This window comes from Microcebus murinus, chromosome 15 (assembly GCF_040939455.1).
Source record: "Microcebus murinus isolate Inina chromosome 15, M.murinus_Inina_mat1.0, whole genome shotgun sequence".
Lineage (NCBI taxonomy): Eukaryota > Metazoa > Chordata > Mammalia > Primates > Cheirogaleidae > Microcebus > Microcebus murinus.
The window spans coordinates 10,514,566-10,536,187 of NC_134118.1; the positions used below are offsets into that span (position 1 = coordinate 10,514,566).

At 36.2% G+C, this 21,622-nt stretch overlaps 1 protein-coding gene across 2 annotated transcripts in view; it reads right to left on the bottom strand.

The window, feature by feature from the left end:
• Nucleotides 1-211: 211 nt before the first annotated feature.
• Nucleotides 212-21,622, bottom strand: part of SNRNP48 (small nuclear ribonucleoprotein U11/U12 subunit 48) — a 163,068-nt gene continuing 141,657 nt past the window's right edge. Inside the window, exons 2-10 of one of the 2 annotated variants that reach the window (XM_076010472.1) lie at nt 21,285-21,457; nt 17,477-17,590; nt 17,166-17,226; nt 16,225-16,299; nt 10,670-10,858; nt 9,175-9,296; nt 4,543-4,631; nt 3,967-4,131; nt 212-1,488 (exon numbers count right to left, since the gene is read on the bottom strand). In XM_076010472.1, coding sequence (XP_075866587.1) covers nt 1,440-1,488; nt 3,967-4,131; nt 4,543-4,631; nt 9,175-9,296; nt 10,670-10,858; nt 16,225-16,299; nt 17,166-17,226; nt 17,477-17,590; nt 21,285-21,440 — 1,020 coding nt within the window. In that variant the 5' untranslated portion in view covers nt 21,441-21,457 and the 3' untranslated portion in view covers nt 212-1,439. Of the gene's footprint in view, nt 1,489-3,966; nt 4,132-4,542; nt 4,632-9,174; nt 9,297-10,669; nt 10,859-16,224; nt 16,300-17,165; nt 17,227-17,476; nt 17,591-21,284; nt 21,499-21,622 lie in introns of those variants that run through there. The other variant, XM_012753697.2, reaches the window with a different exon arrangement.

Here is a 21,622-nt window from a genome sequence, read left to right on the forward strand (position 1 = left end):
CACAGCAGCACTCTGGAAATCAAAACTAGATGTTAAGTGACAGATGTGTGAAATGCTTATGTCAAAATTTAAAAAAAGAAATTAACAACTATTAGTGCCAGGCACAGGCACTTATGATGAAGATATGTTCTCAAGCTCATAATCCAATAAAAGGGCCAAAACACAAACAGTTGAGGATAGAAAATTCATTCAAGGATCAAACAAATGCCTCTTTTGATCTCATTCTATATTTTATTGGATAGTTTGCAGCAGTTAATACTATACTTACAAATTTGAACTTTAAAGAGCTCTAGTTATGCCTTTTAGACTTTTCTTCCTCTAATTCCTAATTTCCCCCACTCCTAATTTCCACTTATTTCTCTCTTCTATGACAAAGTCTGATTTGTGGCTTCCTGGGGCTGGCGTTAGAGGAATTGATTGGCAAAGGGGGACAAAGGAACTTTTGGGGGCAATGGTAATGTTCTGTATCTTGACTGTGATGGTGGTTACACACAGGTATAAATTTGTCAAAACCCAATGAAATATACGCTTAAAATGGGTGCATTTTAATGTATATAAATAGTAACTAAATTAAGTTGATTTACAAAACATGTAATGACAATATATTTTAAATTAACATGTGAAACATGAATATGTTCTCATTTAAAAAGAATTAATATATTATGGATAAAGCTAAAGTTTCCTTTGACTACCCTCTAAATCATGGTTTCCACCTCTAATCTCTCCTATCTATACCTCCTAATCACTGTTAGAAGTCTGATATAGATTCTTAAAAATATATTTACATAAATATATAGACACAGAAAATATATAGTATTGTTATGTACAAATATATAATTTGTATATAACTTTCTACAACTTGCCATTTTCACTTAGATGTTTCTGAGACCAATCCATATTAATATATACCTAGCTTATTTCTTTTAATTCCAATATAGTAATCTAGACTATACCATATTTTATTTAGCCAGGCTATTCCCCTTCAGATGTTTACATTGCTTTTCCCCAGTTCAATTCACCGGGGTAGTGGTAAAGAGGAGTTATCACTGGGGTGGGCAAAGGGACTGCAGATGGTATTCCAAAGGGACTTTAGCCTCATCTGTAAGGTTTAATTTTTCACAATGAGAATGTATTCATGCATAATTTATATACTTTAAGTATTGACTATTTTTAATTAAACAATTTTGTGATACATGAATTAGCAAAAAGAACAAAACAAAATCAGTAACAGGAAGTAAACCATCTATTAAAAATATGGAAAACAAAGTTGTAGGGCATATAATGTACTCACAGTTTGAAGCATAAGTATTTATTAAAAATAATGAGCAACTAAACAGGTCATATAAACACATTTTCCTATGCAAAGCAATTCCAATTAAAATATTAGCATGCTGGTTATGATGGCATAAGCATAATCAGTACATGCACAAATACTCCATTTATATTTTTTGCTTTCTTCTTTTATGACTATGATGTCTGTCTCCATCCCTGAAATGAAAGGTGTATTAAAAAAATTATAAATAGATATTTTAATATCAGTTATAAAATAATAATTCAACAGTAATACACTACTTTCATCAGACATAAACCAGAACAAGATAAAATATGCATGTGGAACTGAACAGTGATTTTTAAGAGTAAATATGAAACATGAATTATTAAAACTAAAAGAAAAAACTAAAATAAGGATAAGCAAAATGATTTTTTAAAAATTATGCTTTGAAGTTCTACTTTAAAATTAACTAAATAACTATAAATGACATATGACTGGAGAATTCACTTCAAATAGAATATTAAAGTCATAGAAAGAATTAAGAAACTGTCTAATTTCCTTATTCTCTTACAGGCTTTTATAAGCTCTTATCTCAAGTCCCTATAATTTACTCTACCTCAAGGGTGAATATCAAAGATTAGCCTTGCCCTATTGAGAAGTATTTCTTGCTAATAACCAGCTTATCCTCTTTAAAGAAAATTATTTCACATTTAGATTTTGAGTATGTCTAATGTATTTAAGACAATGGGGATTGATTAGAGATATTAATAATTACTTAAGTGGAAGAAGCACTTATAAACTTGAAAGAAGTGAAAGAGCACAATTTCTAATAGATAATCAAAAGCTAGTCTGGGTATGTATAATTATAAAATATCATATGAATCAAGAGATCACTGGGCAAATGTTTCATTTTTATAAGAGAAGGACCAAGTCATAGCTTCCTTTAAACCTATGAACTGAATGATAGTAGATGAACAAAATTACCAAACCGATCCATAAGTTGTACTAATTCCTGATTATCAGTGGCCCTGGAGAGACAAGCTATCACTTGAGAGCCTATTATTTGACAAGCACTGTGCATATAAAACTATTAATTAAAAAAACAAAGACTCTGCTTCATGGAGCTCATAGTCCAATAGGGAGAACAGTAAGTTTGAGAACAAGTATGTGTTAGGTAAGGTGGTGATAAAATGGAAGATGATCAGCTCTGCTTCAATGAGAAAGGCTTCAGGAAATGACTGAGCTGGGTCTTAAGAGGATGAAGAGGAGTTTACCAGGCTGGCTTTAGAAGAAAATTAAGCAGCAGAGCATAAAGTAGAAAGGCATAAATGTGGCATCTATAAGTAATTCAGGCTGGTGAGGGCACAAGTTATGTATTTCATGAGGTAATGGCAAAATATAAGGAGAAGTAAGCAGGAGCCCTGATCTCAGAGGTCTTCAGGACGATTCAAAAAAATGCGAACTTGGCCACTGAATAGTTCTAAGAACTGAACAGTCATTCTGGCAGGATAGTAGCAATAGATTCATACGGGATAAGCTTAGAGACAAGTAGAATAATCAAGAAAACTACCATCATTTTCCAGACAGACAGCAACAGGGACAAAGAAGAGGAGGTACATGTGAGGTATCTTAAGACAGAACTGACAGCAATTAGGAACTGACCGGATGGCAAGCAGTAAGAAGTATCTAAAATGACTGTTTGATTTCTGTCTTAGGCGAATAGATGAAGGTCATCTCTTTAACCAGGATAGTAATACAGGGGAAAGAGAAGCAGACTGAGGAAAAGTTAAAGACCTGATGAACTTGAGATCCATGCAGATGCCTCATAAGCAGCTGGAGTATAGGAACAGACCTCAATTGATTTAAATTTATTATTTTAGTATTAATTTATATATCTCTATCAAAATTAACTGTCCAAGTCTGGACCTTCTCTCTCACACTATATATATACCCTTTAACTGAGGAATTATCAGGAAAAAGAATGAGAAAGAAGAAAAAGAAGAAGGAAGGTACAGAAGAAAGAGATTTAGGCAGGCCGGGCGCGGTGGCTCACCCCTGTAATCCTAGCTCTCTGGGAGGCCGAGGCGGGCGGATTGCTCAAGGTCAGGAGTTCAAAACCAGCCTGAGCAAGAGCGAGACCCCGTCTCTACTATAAAAATAGAAAGAAATTAATTGGCTAACTGATATATATATAAAAAATTAGCCGGGCATGGTGGCGCATGCCTGTAGTCCCAGCTACTCGGGAGGCTGAGGCAGAAGGATCGCTCGAGCCCAGGAGTTTGAGGTTGCTGTGAGCTAGGCTGACGCCACGGCACTCACTCTAGCCTGGGCAACAAAGCGAGACTCTGTCTCAAAAAAAAAAAAAAAAAAAAAAAAAGAAAGAGATTTAGGCAAACACCTTGTATTAATAAACACAGTTAACTCCCTACCTAGATATTACTTTCAAATATCGTGGTTAGGAAGCAAGTAAGTAATAAAAAAATGGAAACCAATATCCAATCACCCATATAATTATGTCACTACAGCTGTGGTTATTTGAACTATGACAAATGTTAAGAATCTTTTCATCAATTACTTACTCTCCTTACTCTTATTCTTATAATCTATTTTCTCAGCATGGTTGTAACAGAAAGACCTGCTCTAGTTTTCAAAAGTAAACAATTCAATGTTAGATAATGCAGTATGAGACTCACCTCTCTTTCCTTCTTCTCGACTCACAGTTTTTATCCTTATCTTTATTTCTTTTTCGTTTATGTGGGCTCCTACTCCGATCCCTTCTATGTCGTGAACATTCAGGATCCAAATAGCTTCCAACAGACTGTCGTGAATCTACAGAAGCCGATCGCCTTTCTTCACCCCTGAAACACAGAAATGAATGTTAATCAGTGCATTTTACCAAGGGTCTCCATTACTTACATACAGACACACCAGCCTAAAATGCAATATTTTATATCATACCAATGGCAGGAAGGGTCTAAATAAATATGTACAATCTCACATTCCATATAAGAGGACAAAGAAACATAGCTCTTACAATAGTTTTGCTATTTAAATATTTCACCAATATGGCTGCCCGCCCCCTCCCAAACTATCAAAGGTCAATGTCAAAGAACTCTGATATAATAATACTGAACACTGACAAACAATAAACAATAAGCAGTTAGATGAATATATAGCATGCTATCAAGAACCTTGAAAATGCTAAAATTTAACAATTATAGGTAACAGATTAAAAGAGTATTATTATTATTACCAAGACAATGACATACTTTGCAGCAGCATCCTCTGCTTTTTCCTGCTCTTCTTGCCAATGATTACTGAGTTCTTCCATGTGTACATTTATCACATCCCGAATCACCTAGGGAGAGTTCAGCACTGAGTTTCAGATAAGAAAGCTCTTTAAAAATTAACACTACATGACTAGGTGTGGTGGGTCACGCCTGTAATCCTAGCACTCTGGGAGGCCAAGGCGGGAGAATCACTTGAGCTCAGGAGTTCTAGACCAGCCTGAGTAATAGCTAGAACCTGTCTCTACTAAAAGTAGAAAAAATTAGCCAGGCATGGTGGTGCGCACCTGTAGTCCTAGCTACTTGGGAGGCTGAGGCAGGAGGATCATTTGAGCCCAGGAGTTTGAGGTGGCTGTGAGCTAGGCTGATGCCATGGCACTTGTCTGGGCAACAGAGTAAGACTCTGTCTCACACACACACACACACACACAAATTAACACAATAAAGCTGGAAAACTTACTGCTAACAATCAAATATTTAGTTAAGGCCTAAGACATAATGGACTGTGGGACATGTGCAATTTAGAGAATGTAAAAAAGCAAGGGTCAAGCTGGAATATGAATAGTAGATAAAAATATTACATCAATGTTAAATTTGAAATTGATAACCATACTATGATTAAGAAAATATCTGTACTTTTAGAAAATGCATACTAAGTATTCAGGAATAAAGGGTCATAATATGTTATGTAACTTACTATTAAATAGTTCAGGAAATAAAATTATGTACAGATAGAGATCGAGAGAGTGAAAAATATGTAGACAGAGAAAAAGAGTACAAATGATAAGCATATAAGGCAAAATGTTAACAATGAATGGCCTGGGTAAAGGATACACAGAAGTTGTTGGTACTATTTTTAGTTTTACAACTAATCTCTCTGTTAGAGATTATTTGCAAATAACTTTTTAAAAACTTTATGACTTAATTATATGACTTAATAAGACAAAAGATGAAATACAGTCACTTCACAGTCATCTTCCCAATGAGACCATAAATCCTTTACCTGTGAGAACCATGTGAAAATTTTTTCTTTCCTATTTACCCATCCTGTCAAACATGAGCCTAGTGGCTGAGGAGGCAAAGATGAAACTAAAACAGAAACTTACACTTACCTCATGCTTAAATAGGAAATGTTTTAAGGACAAAGGTATAGGAGACAAGGGACAATCTCAAAGAGAGACACTATAGCTCAGGCCTGGCTGTGTTTCTCCCCACCTTAAAGAAATGATCAATGGCTCCCAAAGTAAAACGGAACAATATCCAAACTCCTTACTGAAGGAAGACTTCAAAGCCCTCCAGGATTTTAAAACAGGTAGAAACCAGCCTTATCTCTCAATGGATAGTTCCTCAGAAGCCCTCAGCCCTGGATTACTAATGGTTCTCCTAAAAACCATTGTACTTTTAGGAATGTGAATCCTTCCTCTTGGAAAATCCTTATCTATCATTTCCACTCCCCTCTATGTTTCATGTGGAAAACCTATACCATGCCAAGGTGTAACCCAGGAGTGACATGAGTCACACACACTTGCACTCAAATTCTGAATCTCTCATTTCCCTAGAAATCCCACGTGACACCCTGTCTGGCAGGGCAGTGCTCTGAAGTGCACTATCTACACAGAACCTACCTAGCGCTGGCCAACAACACAGGGAAGATTCAGTAAAGGTTCATTCCTTTACTGCTCCCTGCTTCTCCCTTTCCCTCAAATGCAAACTTCTCTATGAAGCCCTCACCAATCTTATCTTTTAAAAAGAATCACTCCCTCCTCTCATATACTTCGATTTCACCTTTATTTTAGCACTTAACACAAGGCGTATTTTGAAATGTCTGTTTCACTTAAACTATAAGCTCCTTGAGAGTGAGGTCTGTGAGCCATTTATCTTTGCATACCCCAGAGCAGTTTGTTGTGCACAGTAACTACAGTATGCAATAATATTTTGCTGAAATTTGTCAAAGTCAGTTTATTCTAGTCCAAACAAAAAATACATAGGACACGTAAGAGGCTAGGAATGGATAAAATGTTGAAAAAGCCATGACCAGAGAGATATGATAAATCATTAAAAGATTTATAAACATTGAAGTAGAGATAAAAAGATATTTGGGATCTACTTTCAAAATTACCAAGTGTGGAGTTAAGGGGAGATAGGTAGTGAGTAGGGGTATAAAATAAAACAAGGCCATATGCTAACAATTTTTGAAGCTGGGCAAATGATGGGTACATAAAGTTCCTTAGACTATGCCAAGGGTGGAGAACCTGCAGCCTTAGGACCACATGTGGCCTCCTAGGTCCTTAAGTGCAGCCTTTTGACTGAATCCATATTTTACAGAACAAATCCTTTTATTTTTATTACTACATTTTTATTCATCCTTTAAATTTATTTATTTATTTATTTATTTATTTATTTTTGAGACACAGTCTCATTCTATCGCCCCAGGTACTATATAGAGGCATCATCATAGCTCATTGCAACCTCAAGCTCCTGGGCTCAAGGGATCCTCCTGCCTCAGCCTTCTGAGTAGCTGGGAAGACAGGCCCAAGCCACAACCACTGGATAATTTTTTTTTCTATTTTTTGTAGAGACTCTTGTGTTTACAGCTGCTATTTTAAGTGACACTTTGCAACAAGTTATAAGTATTGTTAACTATATTCCTGCAAATGCAAGATGGTATCATCAGTTTCATAACATGCTAAAGTTGAACTATGAGGTGTGGATTTGCTGTATCATTTTAAGTCATGTTGGCTATCATAGGGACAAGTGTTAGCCAAAATTTTATCTCTTCAAGAACAGATAGTTAAATTTTTGTTTTTGACAGAGTCTCATTCTGTTGCCCAAGCTAGAGTGCCGTGGCATTCTAGTTCACAGCAACCTCAAACTCCTGGGCTCAAGCAATCCTTCTGCCTCAGCCTCCCAAGTAGCTAGGACCACAGGCATGTGCCACCATGCCCGGCTAATTTTTTCTATGTATTTTTAGTTGTCCAATTAATTTCTTTCTATTTTTAGTAGAGATAGGGTCTCGCTCTTGCTCAGGCTGGTTTCAAACTCCTGACCTTGAGTGATCCACCCGCCTCAGCCTCCCAGAGTGCTAGGATTACAAATGATAGATACACATCTAGGGACTCAACTGAAACTGCTGACCTCCATGCTGCAACCAAATATTCAAAGGCTTTTCAACAAAAACAAGCACAATAAAATCATTAAAAGATTAGTTAACTTTAAAATTAACAAAGTTTTCATTTTTTCAATTAAGTACTTACTAGTCAGATTTTTACAAAATGGACATTTTTAAGCATTAATATATCTAATTAAAATTTCTTGAATGCAGCCTTATTAGATTACAGCTAAATTAATGCAATTTTCCAACATGAAAAGGTTCCTCAGCCCTGGACTATGCCATTCACTTTAGTATATGTTCAAATATTTCCATAATAAAAAATTAACCATAAAACTGTAAAGAACACGAGCAGCAACACTAAAACTTGATTACGAGGTTATGAGACCAGAAAAGAAACAAGTGATAAACCAAGTATCTGAGGAACCGTAAGAATCACCAGGGTAGTATGACACGCTCCCAGTCTTCTACTGGGGGAGGCAAGTCTAAAACACATACTTTAATTGTAAAAAGAACAGCATAAAATTAAGTGCTAAGCTGTGTAGTATAGAGTAGTAGTACAATAAACCAGTGATGGTTCAGAGTCAACTAGTACCTTGTGGAAACAGTGACCCTTAAACTCAACAAGATGTAAAATGGCAAAAACAAAGAGAATTCCAGGTGAAAAAATAACATGTATTAAGGCATGGTGGTAAGAATAAATAAATATGTATAATCAGACATAGTTTAAGAGACATGCTTAACTAAAGCAGAAGAAAGTACTTGGTAAAATGAGGTCAGATTATGGAAGGTCTCTGAAATCAGAGAGAAGAAATAATGTGGGAACAATCAGAGAATCAATAAGGAAATTATTTGTAGAGTATAGGCAAGGTAATTCATATACCAGAAAATTAATCACTCTAACCGGCCATTAAATGACATCTGAAAATAAGTCTACATATACACCAAGAGACTAATGTATAAATACTTTATACTAACACATTCTTAAGCCCAAATATTTAGTAGAGTACTTAAAAGCACATTAAGATTTCTCAAAAAAAACCCAAGCTAATATTTATTGAGAAATTTCTGTGTTTCCATGCATTATCTCAATCGATTCCATTACAACCCTGCAAAGTTTGTAAAATGAAAAAAATTGAATCTAAAAAGCTCAAATTATTTACCCAAGTCAAACAGCCAAGGACAAATAGCAGAATCAAAACTCGAGTTGAGGTCTAAAGCCAAAACTCATACCCTTATCATGATGCGATACTACTTTCTCAAAAGCAGGTATTTTTAAGACTATTCAACTTCTTTACATAAGGCTTTTGTACTATGAAAGCCTTTGCTTTGGAAAGGATGGGTCTAGAAGTGATGGAGCAAATACAAACACGTGTGACCACCCTAAAGACACTTTCAGAAAATTTTCAAGGAATTGTGGAAATTCATAGAAGAGATTTAGAAAACTACTTAAGGGAAATTTTTGTACATCTCAACAGAGATGTATAAGATTATATAAGACTTACCTCAGTATATGATTTCTTCGTTATATGAACATTCTTAGCTCTATAGGACTGGCGTCTTCTTTTATAATCTCTCACTTCTGCTAGGATTTCAAGATAGGATTTTGGACTTTTTCGACTATTATCTAAGAAAAGAATAAAATAAAATTACATCCTTAGCAGCCTTTAAATTCTTATGAATTAGCAGGCAGGAAAACCACAATCCTGTATTTCAACATGTTTCAAGGCAGCACACAAAAATCACAAAAATAAAAATTCTACATTGTATTTATATATGGGCCAATTTTTTTTTTTTTTTTTTTTTGAGACAGAGTCTTGCTTGTTGACCAGGCTAGAGTGAGTGCCATGGCATCAGCCTAGCTCACAGCAACCTCAAACTCCTGGGCTCAAGCAATCCTTCTACCTCAGCCTCCCGAGTAGCTGGGACTATAGGCATGCGCCACCATGCCCGGCTAATTTTATATATATATTAGTTGGCCAATTAATTTGTTTCTATTTATAGTAGAGACAGGGTCTTGCTCTTGCTCAGGCTGGTTTCGAACTCCTGACCTCGAGCAATCTGCCTGCCTCAGCCTCCCAGCAATTTTTTTTTTTTAAATAGAGTCTCACTCTGTTACTCCAGGTAGAGTGCAGTGACATCATCATAGCTCACTGCAACCTCAAACTCCTGGGTTCAAGCGATCCTCCTGCCTCAGCCTCCTAAATAGCTAAAGCTATAGGTGTGCACCATGACACCTGGCTAATTTTTCTATTTTTGGTAGAGACGGGGGTCTCAAACTCCTCAGCTCACGCCATCCTCCCCTGCTTCAGCCTCCCAGAATGCTAGGATTACAGGCATGAGCTACCACTCCTGATCCATGGGCTAAATTATATATCATTCCTTTTTTCTAGCCATTAGAGTGGATAGGTACATAGATTAAAGTACAGCATGGTTGTAACATTCTTACAGAAGGAAAGTATGATTAATGTAAAAGTCAGAGTAAAACTTTATGCACTGAGTAAATATCTTAAAATATCTTAACACACACAGTCATCCCTAGGTATCTAATAGGTGATTGGTTCCAGGACCCCTCAAAGATACCAAATCCATGGATGCTCAAAATTCTATGTAAAATGGTGTAGTATTTGCACATAACCTACACACAACCCGCCATATACTTTAAGTCATCTCTAGGTTACTTTTAATAACTAATACAATGTAAATGCTATGTAAATAGTTGTTATACTATATCATTTAGGGCACTATGACAAGCAAAAAGTCTCTACATGTTTAGTATAGATGCAACCATCCAGTTTTTCCAAGTATCTTCAATCCACAGTTGGTTGAGTCCATGGATATGGAACCCACAGATATGGAGGGCTGACCATATGTCAACATTAAATGATACAAAACCATTCTACCCCAACTCAAAGTGGCCTGACAATAAAATCATCATAAAAACACTCATAGGATAAAATAACAATTAAGAAATGTAAAGCTGTGATATTCATCTCAAACCTTGATTGACTTTGGCAGCCAAGTCTACAAAGAGATCACTGTCATTTTCAATGATTTGAGAATCAGAGCGCTGTTTCTTTGTCTCCTCAATTACAAAATCATAGAGGGCAAGACGATCAGCTTGAGTTAGATCACAAACAAACCGTTTGTGATTCAGAGGAACTTCAACAGGCAATGAAGAATATAACCCTAAAGTAAAAATAAAACCGCAAGAATAAACAACACATGAAGCATTATGGACTTAAAATCTACCACTTATCTTTAAACATATGCCTTAATAATGCAATATTAACACAAACTATTTTTTCATAATAATCTCTAAATATACAAAATATCAATCTATGCAATAAATGGTAAACATTGACTCTATCTTGAATGCTATAGCCACACAAAGGATATATTACAGATGCTTGCTATTCTCTCCAACAATATTAACATAGATTCCATGAAGGCAGGCAGTAATAACCAGAAGAGGCAATTTGCTCTACGAAAACCTTTGGGGTAACAATTTTTAAAAGGCAACCCATACTATGAAAGTAGATATTATCTATTTACATGCTTTTCCCCATAAAAGCTGAAAAAATGCTTTTAATAGGTAATACACATTAATGTTCCTTTGAAAATAAACTATGGAAATATTGAAAAAAGTATAAAAAATGTCTTTTTTATATGAGACATCAGGCTAGATGGTCAACATTCAAAATACATCCCATTTGTGTAATGACTTAGAGCTATGGGCCAAAAAACAATTAAGTAGCAGAAATCCCATGCTTCCTCAGACCAAAGAAAGATGGATTAAACGGAATTTAAACTCATTTTAATTTCCTAAGGAGGAAGTATACTAGTTTAATCAAATTAATTGAAAAAAGTTAATAGCAGTACCCCCCAGCAGTTATAGAACTTTCCAAAATCTGCTCATTAATAAAAAAAAGCAAATACAATACCTTGATATGATGTATTAAACATTGAAGAAAATTTTTGTTTTGAGATTCAAATTTTCTCAAATAAAAAAAAGATTAGAACTGTAAAAAAAGCAATTTCAAACAATTCTTTCTAGACTTCATTATTCACTAATGCAAACAGAGAACATGAGCTACTAAAGGAATCCTAAGTGCTTCCTGGCCTTTTGGCTAAGTAAGATCAAGTGTAAAAGAATATTTTTAATGTTTGCTAGGTTATCCTAAAGTAGTAACTCTGGTTCACAGAACAATGTAAAATCAATAGCTCTTCCCAGATATTTGATAGTCTAACCTCGTGAACTTCTTAGGTAGAGGCAAAAGAAAAATTCAAATAAGAACATACTATAAACTAAGCATTACAACAAAAAAGAGATGACTTTACATTTGTCTACAAATTAAGAGGAGAGCTGCATTGAATCTGAGGCTGTGGTTTAATAGCTATGGATAACAATATATGGCCATTTTTACTAGGTTTTGAATTAGTGGGGAAGAAGGGTTCCTTTTCAAGTCAATCACTTTTATTCTAATTCTGGCAGGCACTAAGAAAAGTTCATTTACATAGCCAGGTGTAAAAACATTTAATTTTATAATATAAAATTATAAAAAATTAACTTTGATAAGCCCAATTTTTTTGAATATAGGCTAAAAAAATCTGGGAGAAAAACACAAAGATTAGAAAACAATGATGCATGACAAACAAGCTCCACATAAACCTTTGCCTGTTATTTTTAAACAAATATAATTTCTTTCTTAAAATATTTTGGCATTTTCTTTGATTTATTTATCTCAAATTTCTTCAGGGTGAAGACTGATACTTGAATTTCTTGTAATTCAACCAAAATTCCAAATCAAGACTATAATATTGTGACAGCTATTAAGATAAAGTTTAGAAATTTGAGTGATACTTTTAAAAGGATATCATTTGCAAAAAGGATACTGCATATCTTTAAATAAGGAGTACATTCAGGTTCCTAATTCCTCTTTATACTCACCCCAATTACTGAAAAAGAAAAAGTACAGGAAAAGTTAAGCAACAAACTGCATTTAAATCATTCAGAACACAGATATTTCTAGCAAAAAAAAGGATAAACACAAATAAGCTTACATTTACATAAAATGTAAATTTTTGAAATGCACGTTTCTATATGATTTAAAGGTACATCTCAATGTGCTGTAATAGTAGTAACTTGTGACTTTCTAGCTGCCTTTTTTTGCAGTAGTTTTAATTGCAGTAAAAGATAACATAAAATTTAACATTTTAACCATTTTTAAGTGTACCGTTCAGAGACATTCAGTACATTCGCATTGTTGTGCAGCCATTATCTCTATACATCTCTAGAACTTGTTCATCACCCCAATCAAAACCCTACTTTTCTACTATAATGCCAATTTGCATTCTTCCTTGTTAGTCACTGTTGCCATCACAAGGCACCTTAAACATATGACATACAATATTAAACAGAAGTAGGAGGTATTGTTACAGATACAAATTCAGAATTTTAGAAAGAATTCAGAGTCCATTCCTTAATATTAGAGATAAACAAATTAAGGCCCATAGAAGTAACATAACCTGCCCAAAGTCTCACAAGTGAGAAGAATAGATCAGCTCTAAAGCAACTCGGTCCTGACTCTTTAAGGTTCTTTTATAGTACACTGATCTTCAAATCATGACCATGACTCAAGTACACTTCATGAAATTGAAGTACAGCAACTTGAATATTTAAGACTGAAGGAAAAAGATAAACCACTCAATATAAAATGATTGTTTTGATTAAAACATCTTGGTTTTAAAATTAACCAAAGTAACTATATTTGAAAATAAGTATGTAGATCTAATGATTGTTCAAGCTTTTATAAAAGTTAATAGATTGAGAATTCTATACATTGAGTTTAGGCCTAATGTGAGTGATGAAATGAAAACATACATAAACCTTGCCAAAAACCTTACATTTTAGTATATAACAAAATATGAATTAGACAGAAAAATGTAAAATTGTTCATGTTAGTCATTCTCCCTTCAAAGTAAATACATCAATAAGAAAATATTCAAAGAGATTCTTGTCCTAGAGTAAAAGATTTTAAAATGTCTAAGACATAAGTGGGCCACAAAAATAATCTCTGTTGAGAAAATGCAGAACTCTACATAGGATAAAAAGAAAAAATTTAAAGAAGGTTACAGATAATATAAAAATAGTTATTCTTAACAATTAAATCTTAACTTAAGATAATATAAGAATTCAAAATCAAAGTTCTTATCTATTGAAAGAACTATTCAAAGTAATTTTTTACTTTTGTAAAGAACTAAACTCCATGTCCAAGTTTGCCTTAATAGCCAGTTATGTAAATTAAAAAAAAAAACATTTTCTAAATTACTCATATATATAAACCTCTCACTCCTTTCATTATCTTAATACTGCTTTCTGCAGTTAACTCTCACTGAGATAATAGTAGCTACCAATTACTGGAGCTACACATCTAGCATTCATTATCTCTATTCCTCTAAACATAAGTCAGCTTTATATTACAGATAAGGAAAGAAAAACTCCAGAAGTTGTCATTTATACAAGGTTAAGCAGCTAATTTATTTCTTTAAAATAGGCTTACACAAAATAGAATAAGAAATGAATGACGTTGATAGTAGCAGGGAGTATGTTCAGATTTGAAGTTTGTGATATTCTTCCACTTAATCATGGTAAATAAATAAATAAATTTAAGCAGTATCTAGAATCCTAGTCCATAAATTTCACTAAATGTGGAAAGTTTCTAACAGAAAATAGAACAACTCAGTTCAGAGTTTGTGCCAAAATTCAGAACTTGGCTCTGGATACAACTTTGCTATTATCTAGCAGAGGCAAGTTACTTCAGTTTTGTGTGCCTGTTTCTTCACCTAATATGGAGGGAAAATACTTGTTCAGCCCATCACAAGTTTGTTGTTAAAGAGAAACAAAAGAGAAATGAATTACACAAAAAAGCTTTGAAAAAAGAACCTCTTAAAAAATAAAAATATTGAAGACATTTAGAACAAACACACCAGAACTTTATCACATATAAATCACAGTGTTTCCTTATCTGTAAAATGCAGATGCTGGATCAGATGATCTCAAAGTTCTCTTTCAACTCTAAAATAAATTCAGGAAATCTACCTAAGCAGTTAAGAGTCTAATAAAGTCCTTTATCAACCCCTTCAAAAAACAAAACCTTTACTTTTTTATGGGTGCACTAACTGAACAGGGCCCTTGAGTAGAACCAATAACAGAGGCCAAAAAAGGCTTGACTGATCACAGCTCAGTCATCTGTCCATGTAAGATGAGAGTCAAATGTCTCCCTCAAAGAAAAAACCCTGGAATTTAGTTGACAGGCACAAAAGTGGGAACTTTAAAACAGGAAATACAAGAAATGTGCTCTGGCTGTTGTAGGGAACCCACGTAATGTAGACAGCCAAGGTAAAATGGTCTTCTTTCTGATGCCACAGTGTAACTCAGAGAAATCAAGTCCAGATACTGACTTGGAACAATGTTTGGTAAAGACCCTGAACTCCAACAAGGGAAAAAAAACCAATCATGACTACAGGCTGGTGAATGTAGTTCAGCTAGAAAAAGGCAAGATGTCCAGAGAAAGCTACCTACAGAAGGTTCAAAGAAGACAACTCAGAAATCCTTATAAGAGAAGCTGGTCAGACTTTGGCTGGATGTCATACCTAGATTCATCAGAAATCTAAACTCTTAGTAACTCATTTACTTCTTTCTGTTTTTGATATATTAAGTTTTCTTTCAATTGCCTAAAAGCTTATGCTTAAAAATTCTAACCTAGTCTCTACTGAAGTCCTAAGCAGAAACTCTGTAACCCAGCTCCAAAGCTAGACATAAAGGGATCCACAAATTCCCTAAAATTGTATATAAAACTTGTGTTTGTGCTTTTTTTCTGAGAGGGGGATCCCTAGCATTCATCATCTCAAAGGGATCCAAGATCCAAAATGATTAAAAACCAACTCACTTAATGGGTAATTCTCTGAAGGAAGCTGAGAGACAAATCTCTTTTAGCCTAAACCTGTCCTTTTACATTGCATTTCAACATTCTAGAAGAAATCTCAGGATAAGACAGTTTCACTTAATGGCATTTAAAGATGTTCCTTGACTTCTGACAAGTCCTAATAAATCCATCATAAGTTGAAAATATCGTTAAGTTGAAAATGCAGCCCAAAGAGTAGAATCACTAGTGCTTAAAGTCTTAAATCTTGTGGTTGTGTATCACTTGCACACCATAATGAAGTTGAAGAATCCTAAAAGGAACCATCATAAGTCAGGACAGTCTACGCTTACTAAATAATAATTTTTAAAAAATTATCCACAAGGCAATCTCATCTATAAAATCACCAGGTAATTCCAAAGAATGAACCCTAGCTAAGATAATGTCCCAATGAGACTCTAGTCTATTTGAGTAGGCAATATTTAACAAATTAAGCTGAAACAAAGCAAATTAGCTCAATGTTAAATGTAAAACTTAACCTTTCCCATGTAACTGTATTCACAAGGTTTTTCTTGTGAGGAAAAAAAAAATATTTGATTCATAATTAGCTCAAATTATGATGTTACTTACTTTGACTGTTATAATCGCCATCTTTTCCAACTGTGGTTCTAGCTTGTTTAATTATCTGGAATTGGGAGTCCTTATCTGTCAAAAAAAATCCATAAATATACTATGAATCATCAGTGTCCATAATTAAATGATTATCTGGTTTCTAATCCAAACTCTTTGGGCACCTAGACAACCCTTCCAGAATCTTGAGAGGAAACATCCATATTGCTGCCTAAATAATCTGAACACAGAATTCTTTCAGATCAATCTAGAGCCCAGTAAATAACCAGACTTCAAGCAGTTCAGAAGACACTATAATTAGGAATGCAGCAGCAGTAGCAGCTACAAATTTCAGCAACCAATAATAGCTAACATTTCTTGGAGCCTGTGTGCTGTAACTCTGGGACCCTCTGGTTGCCTCCAGCTAAGTGTCAGGCACAATTCTGAGCATATTACATATATTATTTAATCCTCATAAAGTGCTAATATCACCATCCTGATTTTAAAAATGTAGGCAATAAACACGGTAATTACCTTGCTTAAAGGTACACATCTGCTAGTGACAACACCAGGAGTTGAATCAGGGCATTCTGTTTCCAGAGCCTAAGACCTTAACTCTGATTATGCTATGGATCCCAGGAACATTTCCCTTCTCAGTCTTATCTTCCAATCTATGTTGTATGCTCAGATTTTTGTTATAACCAAGAAAAAGGGCACCTGCCTTATTGAACAAGGCTTTGTAGGGTTTTCACTGCCTTTCTCATATAAACCTGGTCTCTAAATTTTAGGTTATACAAACAGGTTTCCATGTATATTAATTAATCCTACATTCTCTTAAGGTATTAAATGTCCTTGTTAATCATAAACATGGTTATAAAATCCACTCTGAATAATTTAAAAATGAAAAATGAATACCTATACTAAGATATTCTAAAATTATAATCTAATAACTTAATACTTACTCAAAGTAACTGAAGGTATCTTCACATTCTCATAGAAAATATCAGGATTATACATTTCATTCTAAATGGTAAAAAAAAAATTTAGTGTTCTTGAGTATCAGATAATTGAATATTTTAAAATTTGACAAACTATAGATTAGTACCATTTACATATTTCTAATGATAACTTATGAAATTAGGCAAGTACCATCCTACTTTATAAATAAAGGCTATTATTTTATTTCAGAAAACCTTATAAGTTTTGAATATTGTGAATTTATTAATGCATCAATTACATGACATATATATATAATATAGTAAATATATGGTACCTCTTCTTCTTTGGTATAGCCCAGTTTCCTCAATTTACAAGATACCATGTGCTTTGCTAAAGATGATTTAGGCATATGATGATTGGAATCATAAGGACATATCACAACTTCATCCTATAAAAATCAAATAGAAGCAAAGAAAATAGATACATCATTTTTAAAGAAATAATTATACTATTATACGTTTACTATGTGATTAAGTACCAGTACTATCCAGACCTCCTCAACTGCAGGCATCTACCAAGCCCCATGTGGGTATGCATTTTAAAAAACAAAACCTCCCTCAACCTTCCACCCCCTTAAAGCCTCTGCCCTCTTTCCATCCTATCAAAGACTAACTCTTTGGAAGATCTGTTTATATTCACTGTCTCATCAACCTCACCTACAATCATTCCTCGTTCACTGCCACTATCCCCCCACTGAAACCAGTCACTAGGTCACTAACAACCTTCTCATTACTAAAGCCAAAGAACATGTCATAGGCCTTATAATATTTGAACTCTTGGAAGGTCACACCTCAGTTGTCCATTTCTGTTATTCTGATACATCTTTCATGTTCTTCCTACCTCTCTGGCTCCTTCTTGGTCTCTTCTAAAAATCTGTCTTCCTTGCTCTATTCCTTCCCTTTAAATGTTGTGCTGGTAGGTCTAAACCACTGACCTTTTGCAATTCAATGTATGTTTACTGAATGGCTTCAATTCTCACTATATAGTAGTGACTCTCAAAATTTAGATCTTTAGATTTTATTTCTCTCTTGAGTTCTTACATTAAAGACACTAAAAGTTCAACATGAATAAAAATAAATTCATTATATTCATGGTCTGTTAACTCTCAAACCTGCTTCTCTTGTGTTTTCCTATTTCATTGAAAGGTCCCACTTGCTCAAACCTCTTCTCCTCTATCACCCATATCCAATCAATCACCTAGTCCTAAATTGACTCCTAAATATCTCTGAAATCCCTTCACCACCTCCATCCCCACTGTCATTTCCCCAGTTCAGGATATCATCATCTCTCACCTGGATTACAACAGCCATTTCCACACTGTGCCCTCTCTGCTTCTAGTCTTGCTGCCCTCCACTCCATTCTCCACACTGTGGCCAGTCTGAATCCCAGCCCCACTACTTACTAGCTGTACAAAATTGGGCAAGGTACTTAACTTCCTCATCAATAAAACGGAAATAACCGCAGGACCTCTCTCACAAAGCTACTATGGAGATTCAATAAATTATACATAAGATTATACACAGAAAGCAATTAGAACAGAGCCTGGTACATTTATCGAACACTTTCAATAAATGTAAGCAATTATCATTAAAAGGCAAATGTGATCATGATATGCCTTGGCTTAAAATATTTCCAGGCCTTGCCCATTGATCTCATTTAAAAAAATCTAGATTCTCCAATATGGCCAACAAGGACTTTTAAGATCTGGCCCCTACCCACCATAATCACTGCTCTCTACCTCCTCTACACTCTATCTTCTAGCTATCCTTAACTACTTGAGGTTTCCTGATCTAGTCACTCCTTTGTCTCTGCACTTCTATATATGTTGTTGATGCTTCCTCTGCACTTCATCTAGCTAATTCTGCTCCCTTTTATTTATCAGCTTAGAATCTATAATACTTAGTCCCGGAAGCCTTTGCTGACTAAACACAGCCTAAATAACCTGTACCATAGTAACTACAACCCCACCCATCGCAGACTTTATCACATGGTAATGTAATAGCTGATTACATTACCTGATTACATTACTTTTTTTGGTTTTTTTTTTTTTTTTTGAGACAGAGTCTCACTTTGTTGCCCAGGCTAGAGTAAGTGCCGTGGCGTCAGCCTAGCTCACAGCAACCTCAATCTCCTGGGCTCAAGCAATCCTCCTGCCTCAGCCTCCCGAGTAGCTGGGACTACAGGCATGCGCCACCATGCCCGGCTAATTTTATCTATATATATTAGTTGGCCAATTAATTTGTTTCTATTTATAGTAGAGATGGGGTCTCGCTCTTGCTCAGGGTGGTTTCGAACTCCTGACCTTGAGCAATCCACCCGCCTCGGCCTCCCAGAGTGCTAGGATTACAGGCGTGTGCCACCGCGCCCGGCCTCTGATTACATTACTGATTACTGAATCTCAGTTTGGCCAATCACCACAACCAAACGATAAGTTCTATGAGAACAGGAACAGTGACTATTGTCCACTAAACTTCAGTATTAAAACACTAGCAGGAAAGGAAAGATTCATTAAGTATCTAGACTATACTTATTCTAGGAATTATGGATGTCACTTACTAGGATTTTGAAACCAAATCACTCTCTTGAATATCTGATAATTGGTTCTGTAAAAGTTAGATACACACTGACAGCTGACTGTCAGAACTGTAGGATTTTACAAAAAAGTTTCAGAGAGGCAGCATAGCAATTAAGCACACTCAAGAGCCAGAATGCCTGGGTTCAAATCTTAACTGCCATTTATCCACGGACAAATTGCCTTTCTGTGTTTGTTTCCTTATCTGTAAAATGTGTCCAACAGTACCTACCTCATAGGGTTATCTGAAGTTTTAAATGAGGGAACATATAGTAAGTGGCATATACAAAGCATTAAGTGTTAATACAAGGAACCCAAAGTTACTGCAATGCTGAGGAAACAAACCTAAGGAAAGGTTTGGTACGCATGCACAATGCAATTCAATCTTCAAATAAAGATTCTTAAATTTCCACTGCACTTCTAGTATAATAAATACTGAACAGTGTATATGTAAATCAAATATACTTTACATGCCTCTGAAGAATCAGTCCAGTAACTTAAGCCTGGGAAAAATTACAGCCTGGTAAACCCAGAAAGAATACTAGAGATCATAAATTATCCCATGTTGGACCATTTCTCTTCATTACATCCCATCAAAAAAAACAAAAAAAACAAAAAATCAGGATTGTTCACTCTAATATACTTGCCTACATTTTAAAAAAAGCAATTAGAGGCCCGGGCGCGGTGGCTCACGCCTGTAATCCTAGCTAGCATTCTGGGAGGCTGAGGCGGACGGATCACTTGAGCTCAGGAGTGCAAGACCAGCCAGAGCAAGAGCAAGATCCCGTCTCTACCAAAAATAGAAAAATGACTTGGGTACAGTGGCGCGCCCTGTAGTCCCAGCTTCTTGGGAGGCTGAGGCAAGAAGACCCTAGAAGCCCTGAAGTTTGAGGTTGCTGTGAGCTATGATGACACCACTGCACTCTAGCCCTGGTGACAGAATGAGACTCTGTCTCAAAAAAAAAAAAAAAAAGGAATTCTTTTAGAAACATACTTTAAGAGTCCTCTAATCGGGGTTGTCCCAGTCACAAACATCCAATTTTAAGGCCGAGAAAGGCGAACTGGTCAACTTCCAGCTCTCCTGACACCGAATTTGGCGCAACTGCAGAATCCATATGACAAATGACAAAGCAAACCGCCAATCCTTCTTGCCAGTAGCACACTGAGACCCAATGTCTTGTTTTATAAATATACACTAGCTCTGCCTTTCCCTTCTCATCCACAGCATCTTCCCGTTTTCCTTAAACCCGAAGTTCCGCGGGAGGAGCGCCACACCGGACGTCGGTGTGGAGCTCCCGGGGGCCCCCGCGCGCCCCAGCCCCGGACTCGGAGGCGTCAGGGCTGCGCCAAGGCCCACGGCGCCCCTCGGGTCCCGGGCGCCAGCTACAGCTCTGCTTACGGACCGGGGCTCCTCGCCCTTCCCTCCGGGACACACCGCGCGTGTTCCGCCACCGCCACACAAGACCGCCGGCCGCCGGCCCCAGCGGGGCCCCGCTGCCGCGCCCCTCACCTCCGCCGCCTCCTCTTCCCCGGGATCCAGACTATCCAGGTTCCAGCCCAGGGACGCCGTCACCTCCTCCAGCGTCCGGCAGCAGCTCTCCACGAACTCGCTCAGCTCCTCCTGCAGCCGCCGCCGCTCCTCCATGGGAGGCGGCTCGCCTTCCATAGCTGCAGCCTACCAGCCTACAGGAAGCGGCGGAACTGCCCGCGGCGCGCGCGGGCCTCTGGGAGCTGTGGGCGGGGCCATTCGCCACGTGACTGGAACCGCCTATAGGGAAGAGCCCTGGGAAAGGCGGGAGCTGTCATTTTAAGATCTTCCGATCTCTTCCAGACCTCCCAGCTTCTGCT